This window comes from Ursus arctos, unplaced genomic scaffold (genome assembly GCF_023065955.2).
Source record: "Ursus arctos isolate Adak ecotype North America unplaced genomic scaffold, UrsArc2.0 scaffold_19, whole genome shotgun sequence".
NCBI classification, from domain to species: Eukaryota; Metazoa; Chordata; class Mammalia; order Carnivora; family Ursidae; genus Ursus; species Ursus arctos.
In genome coordinates, this window is record NW_026622863.1 from 21,762,491 (window position 1) to 21,784,557 (window position 22,067).

General features: G+C 54.9%; 2 protein-coding genes across 2 annotated transcripts; both read left to right on the plus strand.

Moving 5' to 3' along the window:
- Nucleotides 1–708: 708 nt before the first annotated feature.
- Nucleotides 709–9,735, plus strand: BEAN1 (brain expressed associated with NEDD4 1). The gene is made up of 4 exons (XM_057314189.1): nt 709–747; nt 1,242–1,527; nt 8,307–8,457; nt 9,396–9,735. Exons 1-4 carry the CDS (start codon nt 709–711, stop codon nt 9,733–9,735), a joined length of 816 nt encoding a protein of 271 aa, XP_057170172.1.
- A 7,979-nt stretch (nt 9,736–17,714) lies between these two features.
- LOC123000776 (spermatogenesis-associated protein 2-like protein) lies at nt 17,715–21,344 on the plus strand. The gene is made up of 2 exons (XM_044382426.3): nt 17,715–18,165; nt 18,779–21,344. The coding sequence occupies exons 1-2, from the start codon at nt 17,824–17,826 to the stop codon at nt 19,712–19,714; spliced, it is 1,278 nt and encodes a 425-aa protein (XP_044238361.2). The 5' UTR covers nt 17,715–17,823; the 3' UTR covers nt 19,715–21,344.
- Nucleotides 21,345–22,067: the final 723 nt, after the last annotated feature.

Genomic DNA, 22,067 nt, shown 5'->3' on the forward strand with positions numbered 1-22,067 from the left:
CACACTAGACAAGTGGGGCAAAAGCTCCACTTCCTGACCAGGTGCAATCACCGTGCGGAGTGCTGTTGGAAAGGATGCCGACGCTGCCTCCCAGACCAAACAGGAGAGAGAACCATTGTCACTTAGTAACGTCTGCCACCCACCTCGACTGAGAAAGAGTGGCAGGCGTGCTCCATGTCCACAGCCAAGGGCTCTAGTCCTAAACTGAGGTCAGACTGGACAATTTAAACGGATCTCTTTTGCCTGAGAGAAAGATAAGGAGGAGAGCCTCACTTTGCCATCTTTTGTCTGTGGGTCTTGAGGAAAAATGGACAGCTTGAGCTTAGGGTACCTAGCTGACAGCCACGGGAACTGAAATAAGAATCAGGCACTTCCTCAAAAACCCAAGCAGTCACAACCGGTCAAAAGCAGAGATGAAACCGAATCCCGTACCTTGTTGAAAGTGGGGTCCTGAAGTCTCCAGCTGTTACTGCCGCATCGTTGGTTTCTCCCTTCAGTGCGTCAGCCTTTGCTCCCTGCATCTTAGGGCCATGTTCTCAGGTGCATATAGGTTTATAATTGTTATAACTTTGTGATAGATTGCCCCTTTTGTCATTATAAAATGTCCCTTTTATCTCTAATGACATTTTTTTGTTTTAAAGTCTATATTTCCTAATATTAGTATAGCCACTCTGGGAAGCCTTCTCTGCTCTGATCCAATCCCCTGATATGTCTCAGCTACCATCTGATTTCCCTGGAACCCCCTCGGTAGGTTTCACCCCAAGGCAGGAGGCCAGTGTTGGAGGCCAACAGAGTTGGTCCTCATACTTTGATGCCCTGCCCCGGTCCATCAACCACCCCTTTCCAAGATCTTGGTAAAGTTGGCCTTCCAACCTCAAGTCTTGATGGAGTAGAGTCCCTGTCTAGTACTGAGTCTTGAGTTCAAGCCTCAGCTCTGCCACTGATTTGCTGTGTGACCTTGGGCAAGTCTATTGCCCTTTCTGAGTTTCTCTTTTCCTATCTGTGTGTTAGTTGAGCTCTCAGGCCAGAGCTGGAGAGGAGGGAAGGGGAGGCCAAGCCCCAGTAACAGAGGCTCCTATAGGCAGTAGAGCAAAGCACTCCCCCCTCCTCCCTCACACAGGCAGCCAGGACACAGTCCATGGGGCTGAACCTAGACTATCCTCCATTTATTTAGAGACAAATAATTCACAGGGCAGCGGGGCTGGAGGAGGAAGTGTGGCAGAGTCTCTGCCCCAATTCAGTGTCCTCTCTCTTTGTTCGCAGTAGCTCGGTATAACCGCACCAGCTACTTCTACCCTACGTTCTCAGAGAGCTCGGAGCACAGCCACCTGCTCGTGTCTCCTGTATTGGTGGCAAGTGCAGTCATAGGTGTGGTCATCATCCTCTCCTGCATCACCATCATCGTGGGCAGTATCCGCAGGGACCGGCAGGCCCGGCTCCAGCGTCACCGCCACCGCCACCGCCGCCACCATCACCACCACCATCGCCACCGCCGCCATCACCATCGAGAGTACGAGCAAGGATACGGTGAGTTGCCGTTCACCCCGGGGCCCGGCCTCCTGTCTGATTGTGACTGCCACCCAGGAGACATGCGGGAGGTGGCCCCTCTCTCATGGGTGGGGCAGAGTGGTCAGGAAGAGATCAGAGGCACTCACCAGAACACTCTCAGGGGCCTGGGAGGTCCAGTAGTCTGCCAAGGGTGACACTGAAGGTCAAAGGGAGGGTGTGGTGTTACTCCCCAGCCTTGGCCAGTGTGGGTCCAGCTGTACTGACAGCTGGTCCAGCTGGTGCCCGGATGCAGGGACGGAGGGAGAGAGGAATGGGTGAGCGGGATGGGAGGACAGACGAGTAGGGGGATGAGGAGATGGAGAGGTGGGGGGAACAGGGCGGGGCAGGTGAGTGGACGGACCAGTGGCTGAAGGGAAAGATGGATGAGTGGGTGGGATGGGAGAGAGATGGCTTAAATGGGTGGATGGAAGGACACATGAAGAGAGGATGAATGGCTGCAGGCGGTGGATACAGGCGTGGATTAGGTGGGCTGTGTGAGCGCGTGGATAGATGGGATGGGTGGACAGATGGATGGAAAGATGGATAGATAGGAAAGTGGAGGGATGGATAGGTGGGGGGTGGGATGGGTATAGGAATAAGTGGATGGATAAATGATGGCCTAAATGATGAGTGAATGAATCTACCCCCAGAGGGCCTGCAAAGTGCACACAGAACTGACTGTAGAGTTTCCCAGTTAGGGGAATCTCCCTTACACAGAGGTGGTCTAATTCTTGGGCCGACCAGCTCCGGAAGTGTCCATCTGGCCAGAAGGCCTAAACCTTTTACAGAATGCAGACACCTGACACTGTCTTACACTTGGAAGGGGCCCGTTTTCCAAAAGCAGCAAGAAGGAGCTCATTCAATTCCTGAATGGTTGTCAAGAGCAGGAGAAAGCCTGCCCTGAGGCCTGACGGGGTCTCTGCCGGGAGCTGGGGGGCTGTAGAGAGGCCACATCACACTGCAGGCGAAGCAGTCTGAAGGCTCCGGAGCCACGGCAGGGCCTGGGAATCTTTCCTCCTCTGGGACAGGCAGAGCTTGAGAGAAAGAAAGAAAAAAAAATTTAAAAACTAGTTAGGTTGGATCTCATCCTCCTGGACCTTGGGAGGCCTGAAATCCACAGCCCCCTCCCAACACGCCCTGATTAACCAGCAGCTTTGTGCCCCAGCAACCAGCAGCTAACTGGTTGAGGAAGGGGCCACCTTTTAACAACTAGCACCCCCCAAGCCACCGGGGAGCTGAAGCAGGAGGGAACTGGGCAGTGGGAGCTCACTGTGTGTTGGGCACTTTTCACGCATCGTCTCATTTAATCCTTACCATGGTCCTGGAGGTAAGGCTACTTTTTATTACCCTCCCAATTTACAGATAAGGAAGTTGAGGTTGGGGCATTCCGGCTGCTGTAACAAACATACAAGAAATGGAGGGGCTTTGTAAACAAGAGAACTTTACTTCTCTGTGCTGGAGGCGGGGGGGGGGGGGGCCTGCAGGCCCCTGCAGATTTGGTATCTGGTGAGGGCCCACATCCTTCTCACTGTGTCCTCAAAGGGGTGAGCTAGCTCTCTGGGGTCTCTTTTATGAGCCACTGATCCCTATTATGAGGGCTCCACCTTCATGGCCTCATCATCTCCCAAAGGCCCTATCTCGTAATAGCAACACCTTGGGGGGTTCAGATTTCAATATATGAATTGGGGGGCAGGGGGGACACGAACATTCAGACCATTGCAGGGTGCCGAAGTAAACTACCTAGGGCCACCCAGCTGGGTGGACCCAGATTGGAGCCCAGGTAGCCCGACCTGGGTTCCTGCAGGCTCCCCACTGCACAGAGCGGCCCCAGAAGGGCCGGTGCCCGCACCCCTGAGGGAGGCTGAAGGTGCGCAGGAAACAGCAGCAGGGGCCCCGTGTGGGCCCAGGGCTCTATCTGGCAGATGCACTCAAGACCTGGGGGCCCTGCAGACCGGGATGTTGCTCCTCTAGCAATGCTGTTAGGAGGAGCAGAGGAGCAGGAAGCGGGCCCTCTAACATGATACAGAGGGACATCACATGGCAGGGGACAAGTGGCCGCGTGAAGGAAGGTGCAGCAGCTCAGTGGCTCGCCCTCACTGCCTAACAAGGGAAGCTAAAGAGAAGAGTCAGCATGAATCAGGCAGGTGCTGAAAGCCCAGCCAGCCCAGTCCCCTCTAGTGTCCCCAGAAGCCGAGGATCCCCAGAAGACAAGCCAGGAGCACTGCCCAGACCCGGCCTGGCCTGCTCCTACGCTTGCGGCACCAGCCTGACTCTCAAGGAGTATAAGGCTCCTGCCCGGGCATGCCCATCCAACAAGAGGCCAGGGGGACCCCACTCTCCACCCTGGCCCCCTGCGCTGCAGGGTGCCGTGGGTCAGACCCAGCACAGCCAGCCTGCCCACCTCCCATGGCCCGACCCTTGCCTGCCCCTCCTCCAGCTTGTCCCCAAGCACCTCCTTCATGCTCCTCCCCACCCCCACACCTTTGCACATGCTCTTCCGAGGCCCACAATGCCATTCCCCATACTTCCCCCAACTGACAAAAGCCTACTTATAGTTCCAAGCCCAGCTCACATGCCACTTTCTTTTGGGAGCTGCTCTGACCCCTTCATCCCACCCAGGCAGGGTTGACTTGCCCTTCCCTGTACTTGCTTGATGTTTACTCACACTTCCACCAATGCCCCTGTCATGGGATGGCTGGGCTGCATCAGGGAAAGCAGGGCCCATCATCCAGAATAGGATCTCACCCAGAGAAGATGCTCCGTGGGCCAGGGAAGGAATCACCCCATTTCCTCCTAACTGCAAGAGCTGTGCTCGCCCATTTTATTTTGTTTTTTTAGTATTTTTTTTTAAGTCATCTCTATATTCAACATGGGGCTCAAACTTACAACCCCACGATCAAGAGTTGCATGTTCCACCGACTGAGCCAGCTGGGCACCCCTAACCCATTTCAAAGACTGGGAAACTAAAGCACCTTGTTGAACAGCCTGAAAGTCCCAGACCTAAGCCTGGTACTTAGAGCATGGGAGAGGGGCCCATAGTAAACCCCAAGCTGAGGTTTGAGAGGTCAACCGTGGCCTGGAGGAGAGAGATGGGCCTGGAGGCCACAGGGCAAGGCCCTGGCCCTGAACTCTGGAGTGGGGGGGTGACTGCAGGTCACAGCCCAGACACATCCGGCATCAGGCCTTTGCTGCCCATGATGACTGGCAGCGGCCCAGCATCCCTGTCCCCATGGGTACTCATTCGTGGGGTTCCCGTCTCCCTGCCCCACTTATGTTCTCAGCTCTTGCTTTGGGGCCTCAGTGGGGAGCCCAGAGGCACTGATGCGCCCCCCTCCCCCAGCTTCCTCCAGCCTCCTGGAGGGTGCGCAGGGCTGCCTGGAGCCTGGGAAGGAGGCCAGAGAGAAGAAAGTACACTGTGCATAGCTGTGGGGAGAACGACACAGCAGCGTGCCGACAAGCACCCGCCTGGTGGCACTGCGGACCCTCTGTCCTCCAGACACCACCTCCCCTGGGTCCACTGACTCAGGTTCTGTTGGCCTCCCTTCTGCCGCTCTGCGGCCTCCGTCCAGACTCCTTTGTAGATTCCTCGTCTCTGAGGAGAGGACTCTCAAGGTCCCTCAGAGCCCAAGCCTTGGTCCCGGGTCTTGTCTCTGCACCCGCTCCCGACTCCATCACACCCACCTGCCAGTTTCAGGCACCACCTGTCACCTTCGACCAGGGATCCCCCAGACATCTCTCCTCAAGGTCTCACAGGCCGCTCAGAACCAGGGATCCAAAACAGCCTTCATCTTCCACGTCTTACTGTACAACCTGGGGAAAGGTGTCTCACCACTGTGTACCTCAATGGAGTCACCTGCACAAGGAGTACATGGAGACCCCCCGCTAAAGGTTACTGTGAGGAAATCAGCACAGTACCTGGCTTGTGGGTGTTTGCTCAATACATGTTAACTCGTTTCGTTCTTTTTCCCCCAAGAAAACCTGAGCCAGGGCCACGTCAGTGACACTGGCCACCGCCCCTTGCCAGCCGCCGAACTGGCAGCTGCCAGGCATTCTCCACAAGGCTAACAAAGTGACTGACCTGGGAACACTTCCATCCTCTGCTCAATGCCCTTCAGTGGCTCCCCATTGCCCTCAGGACAAAATTTGCCCTCCTCCGCCTGCCCGTGGAGCCCTTCTGCAGTCTAGCCAGGCTCAGAGAGAGGAGCCAACACCTGTTTGAGAATGAAAGAATGAAAGAATGAGAAAGAAAGAAAGAAAGAAAGAAAGAAAGAAAGAAAGAAAGAAAGAAAGAAAGAAAGGAAGGAAGGAAGGAAGGAAGGAAGGAAGGGAGAAAGAAAGAAAGAAAGAAAGAAAGAAAGAAAGAAAGAAAGAAAGAAAGAAAGAAATTCTATTTCTATAAGATGGAAAGATCTTCAGCTTTAGGAAACAGATTTGGTCTCTCTCTTGCTGGGGCTTTAGAGCAAGTGGCCTCACCTCTCAGTTTCCACATCAGAGAGGAGGTAGCCACAGTGCCTCTCCCAGGTGTGAGGGTGAACGTGGCCATGAGGCTAGAACACAGTAGGTGCCCATAGATGGAAATTCCTGCCCCCCACTCCCGGTCTTATCAAGGGGTGTTAACCTCGGATTTGAGTTAAATCATGAGCTGAGGTGTTTCTTGATTTGGGTAAAGAAGGGGATAGGGAGATCTCACTCCCCATGAGGTGGCTAGAGGGACTTGCAGAGGCCTGGGCCATCGGGGTCTGTGCTGACGTGGAGATAGGGAAAGGAGAGGAGATAAGAAAAGAATTTGGGGAGCTGAAATGAGGGGCCGGGGGGAGTCTTTCCAGCTGTTCCTCAGGAGCTCTGTCTGGACTGAGCTGGGTCCACGCAGGATTGGGGTCTGAGCTAGGTGAGTGCCTCAGGGCAGCCCCAGTTTCCCGAAGCTGCTCAGCGTCTGCGCCCAGGGAGGGGAACAGCAGTGTGGCTTGCCTCTGTTAGCTCTCAGGCACCCCGGTCCAGGACACAGCCTTAGCTTTCCCGAGGTCCAGACAAGCCACAACCTCCTGCATGGTGGATGGGCCCCTCCCGGCCCTGGAGCCCAGAGGCCCATGTCCCATTTCTGTCCTCACCCTCTTTCATGCTTTCTTCTTTCCTGAGTTCCTCAAGTTCTTCCAGAAATTCTCACCCTTCAGCTGGTGCCCTAAAGGGAAACAAATCTCATTTCAGCTCCTTTTTATAGCATGCGTTATTGGGTACCTTTTTCCTAGTAGAAAAGTAATACATGTTCACCGTGGAAAACCTTTAAAATACAGAAAATATAAAGAAGAAAATAAGGGTCACGATCCTGTCATCAAGACAGAGCCACTGTTGACGTGTCTGGAATATTTTCTTCCGAGAGCTTTCTCGATGTCCATAGATAACCATGGGATTATACCTGCAGATAGAGTTTCACAGCCAGATTTTTCTACTCACCATTGTATGAGGAGTGGGGAAAAGAGATTAGGGGAGTGGAAAGAACAGTTTTTACAGTTATACAGACTGTGCATGGATTCCAACTCTGTGACCCGGAGCCTCAGCCTGTAGAATGTAGAATGGGGATGGACATCCTCAGTCTATAAAATGGGGATGGACAGTGCTTCTGACCTCAAAGAAAGGTCATGAGCCCCACCCCAGACAGATAAGCCCCACTCCTGATGTTGAGTCCTGCTCTCTGAGAGGAAGAGCCCAAGGAGAGCCCATTGTGGGTGGGGAGACCTCATGACTCAGCCATCTTTGCAGCTCCCACTGTCCTGTAGCCTCTACTAGAACTGTCGGAAACTGGGAGGTGGAGAGCTTTACAGAGTGAGGAGCAGGATATCCAGCTGCCCTCTGGTCCTACCAGTAATTTGTTGTATGGCCTCTGGAAAGTCACTGAGCCTCTCTGAACCACACTGGTGCTGAATGAATGTGCTCTATCAGCACCTCCTAAGCAGTGTTCCTAGATCTAAGAAAAGAAGATTCTGTGGTCAGATGCTGCACAAACGCAGTCAAATGTAATTCTCAGCTGCAGGACTTTTCAGAGCCTTTAATGTGCTAATATATGGTAAACATACAAACAAAACAGAAGTGAATACAGTATATGGAGCGACCAGAATTCATTACAGAAATGCCCTTTCTCCTGGGATAACTAAGGGAATAATGTGTGGTTGGGTGCGGGGAGTTGGGAGGCCTGACCCCAGAGACCTCTGCAGCCCTCATTCCCTGGCTCCCCAGTTTTCATGCCCCAGCCCTTCTCCTCAGTTTCAAAGCTTCCTTTTCACACCACACTCCTCTTTCTAATCTCCTTCCTTGGCTCAAGCTCTTCTGTTCCTTCTGCCCGGTCTGTCGCTCTTCTCTTGGCTAATTCCTAGATAAGACTCAGCTTTAGGAGCCCCTCCTCCAGGAAGGCCTCCCTGACCTCCAGGCTGGGTCAGCTCATCACTGTTCCCACAGGGCCAGTACTGTATCTGTCAAATCTCATGACACACTGCTCTGTAACGGGCTGTCCCCAGGACAGGCCGCTCACCACCAGGGGAGCCCCACCATGGCAGAGCCAGCTCTGCTTCCTCTCTGAGACCCCACGCCCAGCACAGCATTGGGGCTCACATTCTGGGACTAGCTGAGAGAATGACAGGCAGCTGGGCTTGGTGAGGGACCACATGGTGAGTTGGAGAAAACAGGTTCTCAGTGGCCTCAGGTAGACACGTAGGCACCTCCCTGCTTCCGATCTAAAGCCCAGACTGAATGTCTGTCCCCTGCAGTGTCTGATGGGCACACATACAGCCGCTCGGGCCACAGGATACGCTACACCTGCAGCCCTGCTGAGGATTGGTCCCCACCATTGGACCTCAGTTCTGATGGGGACATGGATGCCACAGTGCTTCGAGAGCTGTACCCAGATTCTCCACCAGGGTAAGGAGGCTGCGTGGGGGAGGAGGGCATGAAGGGGAGGGGCACTGGGTGTGAATCCCCACCCCCCATGGGAAATAGCAACATCGCCCCCAAATGGTGTAAATGCAGAAAATCTCTGGGTGTGGCCATCTCCTGACCAAGCAGGTCCCAGTTAGGCAGGGCGTGACACAACAGATGTCACTAGAGAAGGAAAAGCTCAGCTCCTTCAGGCTGGCGCCGGGGCTGAGGTGGAGGGTCCAGGCCCCAGCTCCTTAGTATGCACCTCAAAACCCAAATCACATGCACTGTGTCCACACTGCACTCATGGCCATCAGGTGGCCCGGTCCCATTGGGGAATTCTTCTCTGGAGGGCCTGTGGGTTCTCCCTGGCACCCTCAGGCAGATCACTGATGGGTTAGTAGTTGGAAAAAGGAGAGGTCAGGGCCTCCATCACTTCCCTACCTGGAAAACCTGCTGGCCCCACAAAGAGCCATACCCCCGTCACCCTTTACCCCCTAGCCCCTGGGGGGCAGCAGGTGCTCTTTTGCCTTGCAGCTATGGGTTTCTGAGGAGTCCTAGGTTCTCCTTCCTAAGCCTGGAAGGGCCACCAAGGAGTGTCAGACAGCCCAAGGTTGCCGCCCCCAGCACCACCCACACTCAGTGCCAGCCGGGGAGCCGCTCCATCAGCAGTGGCCACTGTCCTGAGCCATCTGAGACCCGGAGTTCAGTGACTTGCTCACACAAGTTCACACGGAACACAGGCTGAGTTGGGACCAGAATCCAGTCTCAGTGGTTCTGGGGTGCCTTTCCCGGGGGGAGCTGAGGGGTTTCATTAGAGCCGGCAGGACAAACCACAGGGCAGCTGTCACTGCAGATCGGGTCCCAGCCCTTGGGAAAGACCTCCACGCCTGCCCCTAAGGCCAGGTTCCAGAGCCTTGAGGGAGCCTCTTCTCTTGTAGTTATGAGGAGTGTGTGGGGCCAGGGGCCACTCAGCTGTACATCCCCACGGATGCACCACCGCCCTACTCGCTGACCGACTCCTACCCCATGCTGGATGGCGTCACGAGCGCGGGCAGCGGCCACAGCCCCGGCCAACACCAGCAGGCACAGAGGATCCTGGGCCAGGGTGGCCTCCGCACCGTCTCCATGGATACCCTGCCCCCTTATGAGGCTGTGTGTGGGGTCAGCCCCCCGTCAGGTCTGCTGCCACTGCCGGGACCAGAACCAGGGCCAAGGAGCTCCCAGGGCTCCCCCACCCCAACCCGGGCCCCGGCCTCTGGTCCAGAAAGGATTCTGTGAGTGACCCAGCCAGCCAGGTCCTGCCGGTCCCTCGGGCTGAGCCACAAGGGCGTGCACACACACAGACACACACACAGGCTCACAAGGGCATGCGCTCACACATACACACACACACACACACACACATATATGCACACACAGCATTCCCACGTGGTTTGTGCACCTACAGACACACACAGAGATATGCACACACAGCACTCCCACATGCACAGTTTGTGCACCTACACACACACACACAGATATGCACACACAGCACTCCCACGTGCACACAGTTTGTACAGCTACACACATACACACACATGTGCACACACTTCCACATGCACACATATGTAGTTTGTACACACACATACACATTAACACACCCATGTGCACACACACATCCAGATATGCACCACACATGTACAGACATGTGAATACACACAGGCCCCCCACATCCACACAAACCCATCTGCTAAGGTTTCATTAACAATGAAGCTCTCTTGACCTCCCGTCTCCTCCCCAGCCTGTTGGTTATGCCTCTGCAGACAATGCTGGGAGAAGACAGGTGGAGAGGGACAGGGCCTTGCTCCTCCCTCTCCCTGGCCTGTTTGCCTCTGCCCTCACCTGGCAGGCTGTGCCCAAACTTTGATTCTGCCTCCAGAAACTGCTCAACCATCCCAGGTCGGCCGCCTGCCCCCCCCACCCCAGGGCGGCGTGCCCTCCTGGTCGGTGGGACAGGCTTCAATGAGGTTCAGCTACACACTGTACCTCTCCCTCGATTCCAGGGCAGCCACAATATCACCACCCTGACACTTATGGGGTGAGGGACATGGGTCTGGGGGCTCAGGCACAACCTGGAGGCCCTCACCACCCACCCTGCCCCCTCCCTAACCCAGTGCCCCCAGCCTCGTGGCGCTGGCGGAGTTATTTCGGAGGCCCCCACCCCACACGACAGGTGATGAGCAGGGTCCTTGGCGGGCATGCAATGACGGTGGTGGTGGTGGGTTATAGCTGTCCCCGTGTCAGTCCAACCATGGCCCAGGGCTGAGGGTCTTCAAAGAAGAGAAGGGTGGCCTGGGCACAGCTCTGAGGCAGAGACATGGCCCCTTGCTAAGTGTGTGCTCAGCTGACCATCATGGCCCGAGTTTGGGCTGCCCCCTTCCCCCACCCCGGGTGGCAGCTCCTAGTTGGGAATTGTGAGCCCATGTGTTCTGGCCCTGCGCTCCAGGGTGTTTGCAGAGATGAAATAGAGGGGAAGTGGGCCCCCTAAATACTAGCATGCCACCACGAGAGGTTGGATCTGGGCCTCACTGCCCGGGGGCACCCCAGAAGTGTGCCTGCTTAGAGAGTGGCCCACAAATCCCAGCAATTTCCATCAGAGACCATGCAAGTAACAGAGCTGATTTCTGAAGACCCAGCCTGCCAGAGGGTGGCAGCCGAACATCTTTGCAGAGTGTCCCGCCAGCATTGCCAGCGGCAGGAAGTGGAATCCTCAAGTCCACCCTGCCTCCCCCCCACCCCCACCCAGCCTCTACCCCCCATTTCCATTCCTCTAATGAAGGGCTAAGACATTTCAGTAATCCCTTTCTTGAGAAGAAGGGTGACAAGGATGGCAATCGTGAATTTTATTTTCTGTAGAAATAGGATTTCTTCTGGTGCAGCACGGAAAGGAATCCGTCCAGAGGTTCTGGCATCCCGGAGCACCCGACTCCACCAGGAAAGGGACCTTGTTTACAAGCAGTTCTGTCCGCCTCTGTGGTGTACTGTTTTCTAGGCAAAAAATATCTGTCTGTTGTACTGTATAGCCTTTAAATGCACTCCAGGGATGAGACTCTTTTAAGAAATGCATCCTGCTTCTGCAACCCTAGAGAGTACTAGGGGAAAAAAGATAAAAATCCCTAAGTACTCACCAGTGTTTGAGGGATGGAGCTAAACAGCTTTTCTTCTTCCTGGATTAAGCGCTAAATAAGCAACAATGTATCTTTTCTGTGTTCAAAATAAATATATCGTATCAATAAAAATGTTGCAAAAATAACATTCTTGAAGAGTGCATGGGGTGAAGGGCTTGGGCCTTCGCCATCGGACACTTGTGAGGAAAGTTAACATAAATAGCAGCAAACCCAAAATACCTTCCTTCTCTCAAGATGAGCAGCCCCCAAAACCTTGTCACTTCCCTGTTGACAGGGCTATTGGGGTAGTCAGGGACTTCCACAGCTCGTTTTTCTTAAGCTCCCTGAAACAGGGCATCATCTCTCTGAGCTATGGCCAGTGTCAGGGTCACCAACACGGGCCATCAGGTTGTGGCCCTGACTCCAGGAACACCAGGGGCTGCACATTTTCCTAGCCCAGCAGTTGACTCTCAGAACCCTGATGGTTTCGACTACCAGGAAGGTGGGGGTGGGGGAGGATTGTAATTAAACAGAAATGAATTGTTTTCGTCCCCTTGCAGAAATTCTTTTCTGTGCTCTCCGAAAGACCTCAGCATTGCTTGTTGATCCCTTGGCTGACAGAGGCTGGTTCTCCTCTTCTGTCACCCTTCCCTCCCACTCGAACTCGAGTGGCATCCACCAGCAGGGTCCTAGACCCTGGAGTGCCCTGAAAGTGGGGTTCAGTCCTGGAGAAATGTGCAGAGCCAGTCCCAGGTCCCAGCCTTCCGGCACCCACTCCAAGCCCACACTGCCACCTGCTGGCCACCTGCTGCCACTGTTCAAAGCAAACAGGTCAGCCTCTGAAGAGCATGAGCTTCCCTTCTCTCACTTCCAAAGCTACTTGGTGTTTCCTGCCTCCCCCATCCATAACACACCCTGTGTCCACATAAGGTGCCACATGCAAGGTCCTTCGGCACACTCCTACAAGGAGACTGGAGTCCTCTCTGCCAGGGCCTGAGGGGTGGGGCTGAGGATCACACCCCAGGCAATGGGGCTCAGCCCGGGGCTCACTAGGACCCCAACGAGATGGGAGGTGACAATTCTCAGGATGGTGGGAACGGGGGGAGGGGCAGGACCAGACCCTGCGACAGGAGGAGGGTGCAAGGGAGGTGACCCGGGGAGCACCCAGAGGGAGTGGACAGTGAAACGAGGAAGGAAAGGAAGCCAATTCGGGGTGCTATGGTCACACAGGTCCCCCTCTGAGGAGGATGGAGACAGTGGAGAGCACACCTCGAAGTGAGCCACACGACAGGAAAGGGGATAGAGCACTCACACTTGCTCGCAGACTCCCAAGGGCCCGTGTTTGAGGATGCCCTTCGGAGAACATTCTCCCTGTCCCTGCTGCAGCCAAGCAGGCTTCTCTCGCCAAAGAAAGTCTTTAGATGGGGGGGGGGGGGTTGCTGCTGGCAGGTAAAGTCACCATGGTCCGCAGGATCCGCCACCGGGCCAGTATGCGTGGGCACAGCACACTCCAAGGTCTGGGACAGGACACCACCAACGTCTGCCACACGCGAGCAGCCGAAATCGCCCGAGAGAGGCAGGGGGGTTGGTACAAAGTATGGCCGCCCACAGCCGCCCCTCGGAACATCGACTGGCTCGAAATAGCTCAGCACCCCCCCACCACGTGCACACATAGGGGTCTCTCATACCAAGTTCCTTGTGACACCTCACATACACGCCCATGTGTAGCACCACTCAGCTCACACCACCTGTGGTTGTGCACACACCTGCATAGCTGGCTTTGGTGCGCACACACCAGTCCCCCCACACTCAGAGCTCACATGCTCAGGGGTCCCACATGCATACTCCAAGGCCACCCACTCCTACTCAGGTGTCACCGTTGGTGTCCGCCTGATGACTGACCAGGTTGTGGGCTCAAGCAGTGGCAGGACAGGCAGCTTCAGCGTCCGAGAGAGCGAATTTTCGGTCTGGGCTCTGCTCTGCTTGACCTCACGTTGAACCTCCCAAGTCAGGTGAACTCTCTCAATCAGAGCCAATTACCTGGGTCAGGCCTGGTATTTTGGGGCTGAGCATGCCCTTGCCCCCAGGGTCACAGCCCAGCTGTGCCTGCTCAGCATCTCGCCCAGGAATCCCAGGGCTCCAGGTCCCCAGGCCCTGTCGTCACAGCCCAGCCTCACCACACTGCCTCCTCACCAGCCTAACTCCTGAGGTCCTGGGGCTGGCCAGCCTTCTGCCCCACAGCTGGAAGCTGCCTGGTCCGTGACCCATGACAAAACTGCACCACCTGGACTATAACTTTTGAAAGGGGAACCCTCCATCCCCTGGCAGGTCTGAGGCCCATTACCCACCCCCATGACTCAGTTGCAAGAGACAGAAACCCAACTTGAACCTTCCTAGGCAAGAAAGGATATTTATGGACTCATGTAACTAAATTGTCCAGGTGATAATTCTGACTTCAGGCTTGGCTGGATCCAGGAGGTCCAAGAACATAGGCAGGTGTATTGCCTCTCTTGGCTCTGCTGCTCACCATGTCACCTTCATTCTCCCACAGGAGCGATGGCTGTGGATGCCCCAAGTCTATGCTGGCTGGCTCGTGACCCAGCCCCAAGGCCTATCTCACTGCTGAGCTCCGACATATCATCCTCTTCCCCGTCCTTCCCTTCCTGGACTGTCTCTGGGTGTTTGAACCATCCCTGCCAGACTGGGGGCCCGGGGGCAGGACTCAAGCTGGTTCTTCTCTGGGTGGTGAACCCTGGGGGTGAGGTGGGGGGGCTTGTAGAGTGGACAACTGGCAAGAGCATTCAGTTCAACTATGATGGAAACAAATTCCTCTCTGTATGTTACGGCCTTGAAGATATTAAGTGCAGAGTTCCAGGGCTTGGGAGCCCCTGACCGGGCAGCACCCACTTCTGGAGTCCCTGTGGCCTCTGAGCTCCTAAACTTTGCAGGGCACTTGGGAGCCTTTGGGCAGTAGAAACAACTGTGAGGGAAGCCTAGGTGCTGGGACATAGTGCTTGGCTGTCCCTGCTTCTGTCATCAGTTCACCGTGACTTTGAGCCAGATCCCTTCCTTCTCTGGGCCTCGGGACCCCCTCCCCGCAAACCCCCACCGCAGCTCCTGCATATCTCCAGTGCCCCCCTCACTTCCCCCCGTCTCCTGCATAGTCACCAAGTTAGTCAGCCTGGCAGGTGGAGAAAGGTTCTCACTAAGCCAGTCACTCACCCGAGGGCCCAGACAGTGTAACACCATGCAAGTAACACCAAATCCGGCAGTTCAAGAGGTCGCAGAGGTCCAGTGGGAGGGAAGATAGCCCTGGAGAAGCTGAGCTGACTCCAGCACCAGAGGACAGAGAGGAGAATGGTTCCAGGCATGTAGCCCAGGCTTCCCCACCATGCTCTTAGGCCACCCTAGAGAGACAACTTACAGGCATGATGGGCTCCCCAAAGCTGAGTGAAGTGGTTACATCAGTAAGTAACTAAAAGCAATAGAAGAATCACATGGGATGGAGGGTGAGGGTGGAGATTAAGTTGTGTGTACCGAATTGTTAAACTTTGGCTATTAATAGGAAAAAAGGGGCCCCTGGGTGGCTCAGTCGGTTAAGCATCTGCCTTCGGCTCAGGTCATGGTCCCAGGGTCCTGGGATGGAGCCCCAAGTTGGGCTTCTTGCTCAGCGGGGAGCCTGCTTCTCCCTCTGCCTGCCGCCCCCCTTCTTGTGGTCACTCTTTCTCTGTCAAGTAAATAAAATCTTTTTTTAAAAATAGGGGAAAAAATACTGGCCACTCCAGCCCTCTCCTCAATGAGCAAATCTGTCTGGGGCCAAAGGAGACAGAAGCAGAGAGAGAGAGAGAGACAAAGAGACAATGAGAATTAAGGCCCTTCTGTTTTAGACACACACACACCTCGTGACCACCACCTCCCTTGGCCTGGCGACTGTCTCTTCAGCACAGCTCTGTGGCCTGGAACTCTGCATGACCCCTCGTCCAAATCCGCCATTCCCCTTCAGTGCTCTTATAAATCTTTGGCATCAAGGAAAAAGCATAGCTCTGGCCTCAGGTAGCTTTGGCCCGGTGAACTGAATAATGGCCTCCAAAGATATCCAGGTCCAAATTCCCAGAACCCGTGACTATGTTAGCTTCCATGGTGAAGGCACTCTGCAAATGTGATTAAGGACCTTGAGAGGAGGCAATTAACCTGGGTCATTCAGGTGGACCCAATATGATCACAAGGGTCCTCCCCAGAGGGAGGCCTCAGGGTCAAAGTAAGAGAAGACATGCCAAACTGAAGCGGCAGGAAGAGAGAAGTGAGAGATTTACACCTGCTACGCTCCAGAATGGCCTCGGGAGGAGAGCTGCTGCTCCCCAGGGACCCATTTTCAAGTAGTAGGAAGTGGCTTTCCAACCACAGGGACAGGAATTGCCCTGGTCTCGGGGCTCAAGAGAGGTTGCAGAAGGCAGGGAGCTGAGGGCAGGGAGCAGGGAGCCCCCAGATGTGGTGAGGCCAGCTCTGAGGCAGCTCCAAGGCCAAGCACCAGGCAGGTGACCTGCCTCGTGACTGGAGGGCCCGGAGGCCAGCACAGTGTCACAGAAAGCTGGTGATCAAGAATCCTGGACTGTGTTACTACAAAGTCACACTACCCCCTCAGTGGGGCTCTCTGGGCTGTGAGCCACCCAAAGGCTGGGCCTGTATCTTGTTGGCTTCTGAAGCCCCCAGGCTGGCATGGATGGGGCCACAGGCTGGCTGCTCAAGGACAGCACTTCCCCAAGCAGCACAGTACGACATGAAAGGGGACCCAGCATCTGAGAAGTTGGGAAATAGTGCATGTGCTGCCCCGTCCCAGAAATTCACGCCCCTATACACCTGCTCCATGAGAAGTCCTGAAGCCGAGGAGTCTGGGGACCTTCCTTAGCCCAGCAGAATTTATTTGGCCACAGGAAACTCTTACTCACATAAGACTGATTATGAACCCCCAACAAGGGCTCTCTGTGGGGCACACTTTGAGAAATGCTGACCTGCATGGAAGGAGTGAGTCACTGAGTGGCTGAATGAGTGAATCATGACTTAATTAAGTATTGGGTGAATGAATGGAAGGAAGGAAGGAAGGAAGGAAGGAAGGAAGGAAGGAAGGAAGGAAGGAGAAAGGAAGGCAGGGAGGAAGCCCAGCTCCGAATACTGACCCCCACCCACATCTCTCCAAATGCACCTTGCCCCACCACGTGGTAAGGAGCTCAGACAGTGGGGGTGAATCCGGACCCTAATGGTGCTGCCCTATTCCTACCTGGGTTTGTATGAAGAGGGAAAATCTCCTCTGTTGTCATCTTAATCTACTTCCTCCTGAGGGGAGGCTGGGCTATGGTGAGATTCTAGGATGTTCCCCACCGTTCCGGGGCCATAGGGCATAATTTGAATCTCAAGTCTGAGAATACACCAGTGAACTATAAAACAAAAACAAAAACAGATGGCAGAAGGCGGGGAGGGAGGGAGATGGTAAGTGGACAGAGGAAGGGGCAAGGGTTGAGAGAACATTGGACTCTGTTACCCCAAAAGCAGTCCAAGGATTTGTGTACATTTTCTTCAGGAGGTGATCGCAGGAAGCACAAGAGAGGTAGGGAATGAGGACGAGGGAGGGAGGAGAACCAACAGAGCATGCCTTCATGAGCGGGTTATTGCCGAGGTGTGGACAAGGCACCTCAGACCTGTCCTGCCAAGGCCAGGAAGCAAGGGCCTCCGTGCACTCACCCTCCTTGGTTGGCCGAGGGTTGGCCCTGCGTGTTAACACCCTGGCCCTTGCAGTTGCTCCCCACACCAGCAGAGCACATTCTGCAGCCAGAGAACATTCTCCAGCGTGAGCAGGAGAACCTGGGCTGGTGACATCCGGAGTGGGCTGAGGGTTACGGCCGGTGCAGCAGCACCTGTTGCCCTGGGGTGCAGACGGATGTGGGTGTCTGCTTTCCCATTTGTTTGGGGACAGGGCGAGGACGGAGCCGGACCTCAGCTCTGCTGCACCGGGAGGAGATGGCACAGCCCCAGCCAGCCTCAGGTTGGAGCCGCCCCAGAGGGACAGGCCGTGGCGGGACAGGCGGCACGCAGCTCTCTCTCCGGCTTGCACACTTCCTCCTCAGCTTCCTGACTGAGCACTGGGGCGGGCCGGAGGCGGGCCAGCCTGGGCCTGGCCTGGGGAGGCCCACATAGCTTTCCTCGGCACCAGCCCCTCGGAGCCACCATGAGCCAGCCCCGGCCCGCCGGCCTCGGCGAGGCTGCTCCTGAGACCCTCCTGGCTGACCTCATCAGCTACTACCAAGAGGAGGCAGGAGTGGGCCGGCTCCGGGTCTGCAGGCAAGCAGCCCTCACCCACAGGGCCCAGCAGCTCTTAGACACAGGAGCACCCACTCAGTTCCGTCCGCCTGAGCTTCCGGTCCCTGGTCTGGGGACCACTCACTCCTGGGGGGCACCCGGCCCTGCCCAGCACGTCTGCCACAAACTGGTGCAGGCACTAGAGTTCCTGGAGCTTATATCTGTCAACCTACTTCTGTTTCCCTGGAGGAAGGAAATCAGGTCCCTAAAGGTAGGCACCACCATGCCTCTTAGCAAAGGGGTCTCGGGTAGGGGCCAGAGCTCTGCCTCTGGAGGGAACAGCATATCCATCCTGCCCACTGACTCTGGTCCCATTTTACAGTTGGAGAAACTGAGAGCTGAAGAGGTTACTGCAACTTATCTCTGGTCACCAGCTAATGAGTAGCACAGATAGGCCCCAAACTCAGGCAGTGCAGCCTGCAGCCCTAGACCATACTGCGTCCCAGAAGAGGAGGGACCGAGGAGCTCATAATACACAAGGGAGGAGTCTGGCTCTGGAAAGCTTTCCTCTCTTCTGGCCCCCGGCCAGGGCTGCTGGGTTGGGAGCCAGGATATTGGGGCCTCACCCCAGCTCCGTTATTGTCTTGCTACGTGACTTGAGACCAGGTCCTGTCCAGTCTCTAGGCCTCAGTGTGCCCTTCTGTAAAATGGGACAGAGGGTAATCTGATCACGGACCAGATTTCTATTCTGGCCACATGCTCCAGCCCAACTGCTCTCAGGAGCCTCCAGTGCTCCCGGGGCCTCAGCCCTTGGTCCTGCCTGGCCACTCAGCCACTCCGCTGGGTTGTGTCCCATCTCTAATAAATATCCCTGTTTGTTCCAGACATACACTGGGAGCTTCACCTACCAGGTGCGGCCTGTGCTTTCCGAACACACACTGCACACGCTTCTGGGCAGGCTGGGCTACGCAGCCACCTCCGAGGCAGAGTTTTCGCTGGTCCAGGCCATCAGCAAGGAGGACGCCGAGCAGGTGGTGTTTGAGATCTTCCTGGTGAGAGTTGCATGTGAGGCCATTCTGGAAACCTCGAGCAGGCGGGTCCTGGGACTGGGCAGAGAGAAACTGGCTAGACCCCACTTGAGGCACAGCTCAGGGAGAAGGCTGGTGAAGGCCCACAACTGCCCCAAGGGTGCCCAGCCTGGTCCAGGGCTCCCAGAAGGGCTGGGGTCTGAGAGGGCCCTGGCCGAGGGCCCTGACCCTCAGAGCGCTGTGCCAGTGGCCCTGAGTCTTCCTGAGGTCTCGACGCTCCCCTGTGCCCCCCTTGCTGGCCCTCTGCTCCCCTTGGACTCCCAGCGCCGAGCCAGAACACGCTCAGACAGTGATGAGTTCTTGACCTGCTACAGTGACCTTGTTCTGCACCGGACACCCTTGTTCCCCAAGGACCTTCTCGTGAGCAGCCTGAAGGGAGACCAAGTCCAGGGCCCAGGCCTGGCTCCCAGCCCACCCTCAGGTGAGGCAGTCACCTCCTTAGCTAGCAGCGCTGAGTGGGCCCTGGTCTCTGATGCAGCTCCTGAGGACAGAGTGGTCACCACACCCAGCCAGCTCTGCCTGCCACCCGGTCCCCAGCTGTCAGGGAAGTCCTTGGACCCAAAGCCAAAAGCACAGAGAGAGCTGGCCACCCCAGGGACAGACACTGTTCCTCCAAACACTTTCTCTGAGATGGATGAGCTCTGTGAAGGCCTCTCCCATCTCCTTGGACCCCCAATTCTAGCAGGCCATCCTAGGGGCTTCCCAGGCTCTGGGGTTGAGGAAAATGGATGACCAGAGCCTCTCATGGGGCCAGCGCCAGCTGGCGAGGGTGGCAGCCCAGACAGTAGGATCGCTCAGCTCTGGAGGGCGACTCAGACCCCCTCTCATGTACGAAAGCCCCCCAACACTCACTATGTCCCTTCCGTGGGAGCTGGAGGTACCAGTTCCCACCCAACACCACCACTCAGGCAACAGCTGAAAATGTCACCACTGGATGGTACAGGGACAGACAGCCTAACTGAGACCATGGCTCTTCCACCAGGAAAGTGACTACTTAGAGAGGTGGCAGATCTGGGACCCACAGCTTGACAGGCACAGGGACCAATCTGCACATCAATCCCTCTGGTCTCAAGTCCCAGCCCTGCCACCTACTGACAGTGTGACTTTCGGCCACTCTCTCTCTCTCTCTGAGCTCTGTTTCCTCACCGGTCAAGTGAGTGTGGTCAGAACTACTCACAGGGGGCTGGGAAGAGTTAGAGAGATGAGGTATGCACAGGTCCCCTCAGTGCCTCCCTCAGGGCGCTTCCTGTCCCTTCACATCCCCAGGCATCTCCAAGTTTCCTTCGGCATTTTTAAGGTACCTGTCACAGGGTAGATGAAAAGACAGCTGTGTAGATAACTGGACACGTAATATACCCTTAGACTCCTCTGTCAGCCTCCCTTCTCTCTCTACGAACTTCTGGTTAACAGAGAACAAACGCACACTCGGGAGCTCAGGATCATATGCCAGCTCCCCATCCAGGGGTCGGGGCTCCATTCATCTGGGCTGTGGACCCCCCCACCAGCTGTCTCTTGCCCCCATGTGTGCACGCACATGTACACACACACACACACACACACACACACACACACACACCCTGCACATAAGTGGGCACATCCACAGGTGCTGCTCTCCCCACAGGATTCCCCACCCAAGCAAATGACCCCATCCATGCACGAGCTAAAGCCAGAGGACCCTGTCTAAACCAAGTTCCAGGATTTTCTTGCAAAGTTTTCTCCAGGGGCTCCCAAGGCCACACCAAGCGCCAGAGGCTTGGCCCCTCACTATCCTTCTGACCTCATCTCGTGCCCCTTCCCTGCCCCCAACCCACTTCCGACAAGACACACTGGCCTCTTCTAGGTTTCCAAACAAGCTAAGCCTACCCCTACCTCCCAGCCTCTGCGCTGTTCATTTCCCCACTCCGCACCCCATCCCCCTCTTTCTTGTTACTCACATCTCACCTTAAATGTCACCTTCTTGGAGGGGCTTTTCCCTGGCCACCCACCTATCACATCAGCTTACTTTAATTTTCTACACAAAGACATTTCATTAATTTGTTTTGCATTTCCCCCACTAGAACATAAGCTCTCTGAGAAACTTCACCTTGACTCATTTGCCATTGATTCCAAGGATTCATCAAATGAAACCATCAAATGAGTAGAAAACTTAGAAAATACAGATGAGGGGCACCTGGGTGGCTCAGTCGGTTGAGTGTCCAACTCTTGATTTCAGCTCAGGTCATGATCTCAGGGTTGTGAGATCGAGCCCTACGTCGGGCTCCATGCTCAGCATGGAGTCTGCTTGTCCCTCTCCCTCTGTTCCTCCCCCACTTGCACTCTTCTAATAAATTGATAAAATCTTTTAAAAAAATAAGAAAAAAAATACAAATGAATATGAAAACAAAAGCAGAAGTTACCATAATATCCACCACTGGGAGATACTTAATGTTATGGTGTTAGTGTAATTTCTTTTAGCATGGAAGACGGGGCTCGAACTCACGACTCCAAGTTCAAGACCCAAGCTCATATCAAGAGTCAGACGCCCAACCAACTGAGCCACGCTGGCTCCCCTTGGTTCTTTTTTTATAAATGTGGGATTGTAGTATTTACAGTGTTGTGTTCTGCTTTTATTTCCCAGGCAGATAGTTATTTTAACTAATTTTAGATTTAGAGAAAAGTTGTGAAATAATACAAGGAATTCCCTTACTGTCCTCCCCCCTGCTTCCCCTGAAACTGACATCTTACATAACCATAGTATGATTGTCAAGAAAAGGAAATTAATACTGATACAATATTTACAAAACCACAAACCTTTTTTTAAATTTCACCAGTTTTCCCATTACTACCCTTTCTCCATTCCAGGATCCTATCCAGGATCCCACATTGCATTTGTTACTTGTCTTTCATCTCTGGTCTGTAACACTGTCTCAGCCTTTTCTTTGTCTTTCATGATCTTGATGCTTTTGGTCAAAACTTAATACTGATCAGTTTTATTTCATTGAGTGTCCCTCAATTTGGGTTTGTCTGGTGTGGATTTTTTTTTAAGGCTGGAGTGAAGTTATGCATTTCTGGCAAAATACCATGAAAAACTGATGCTATGTCCTTG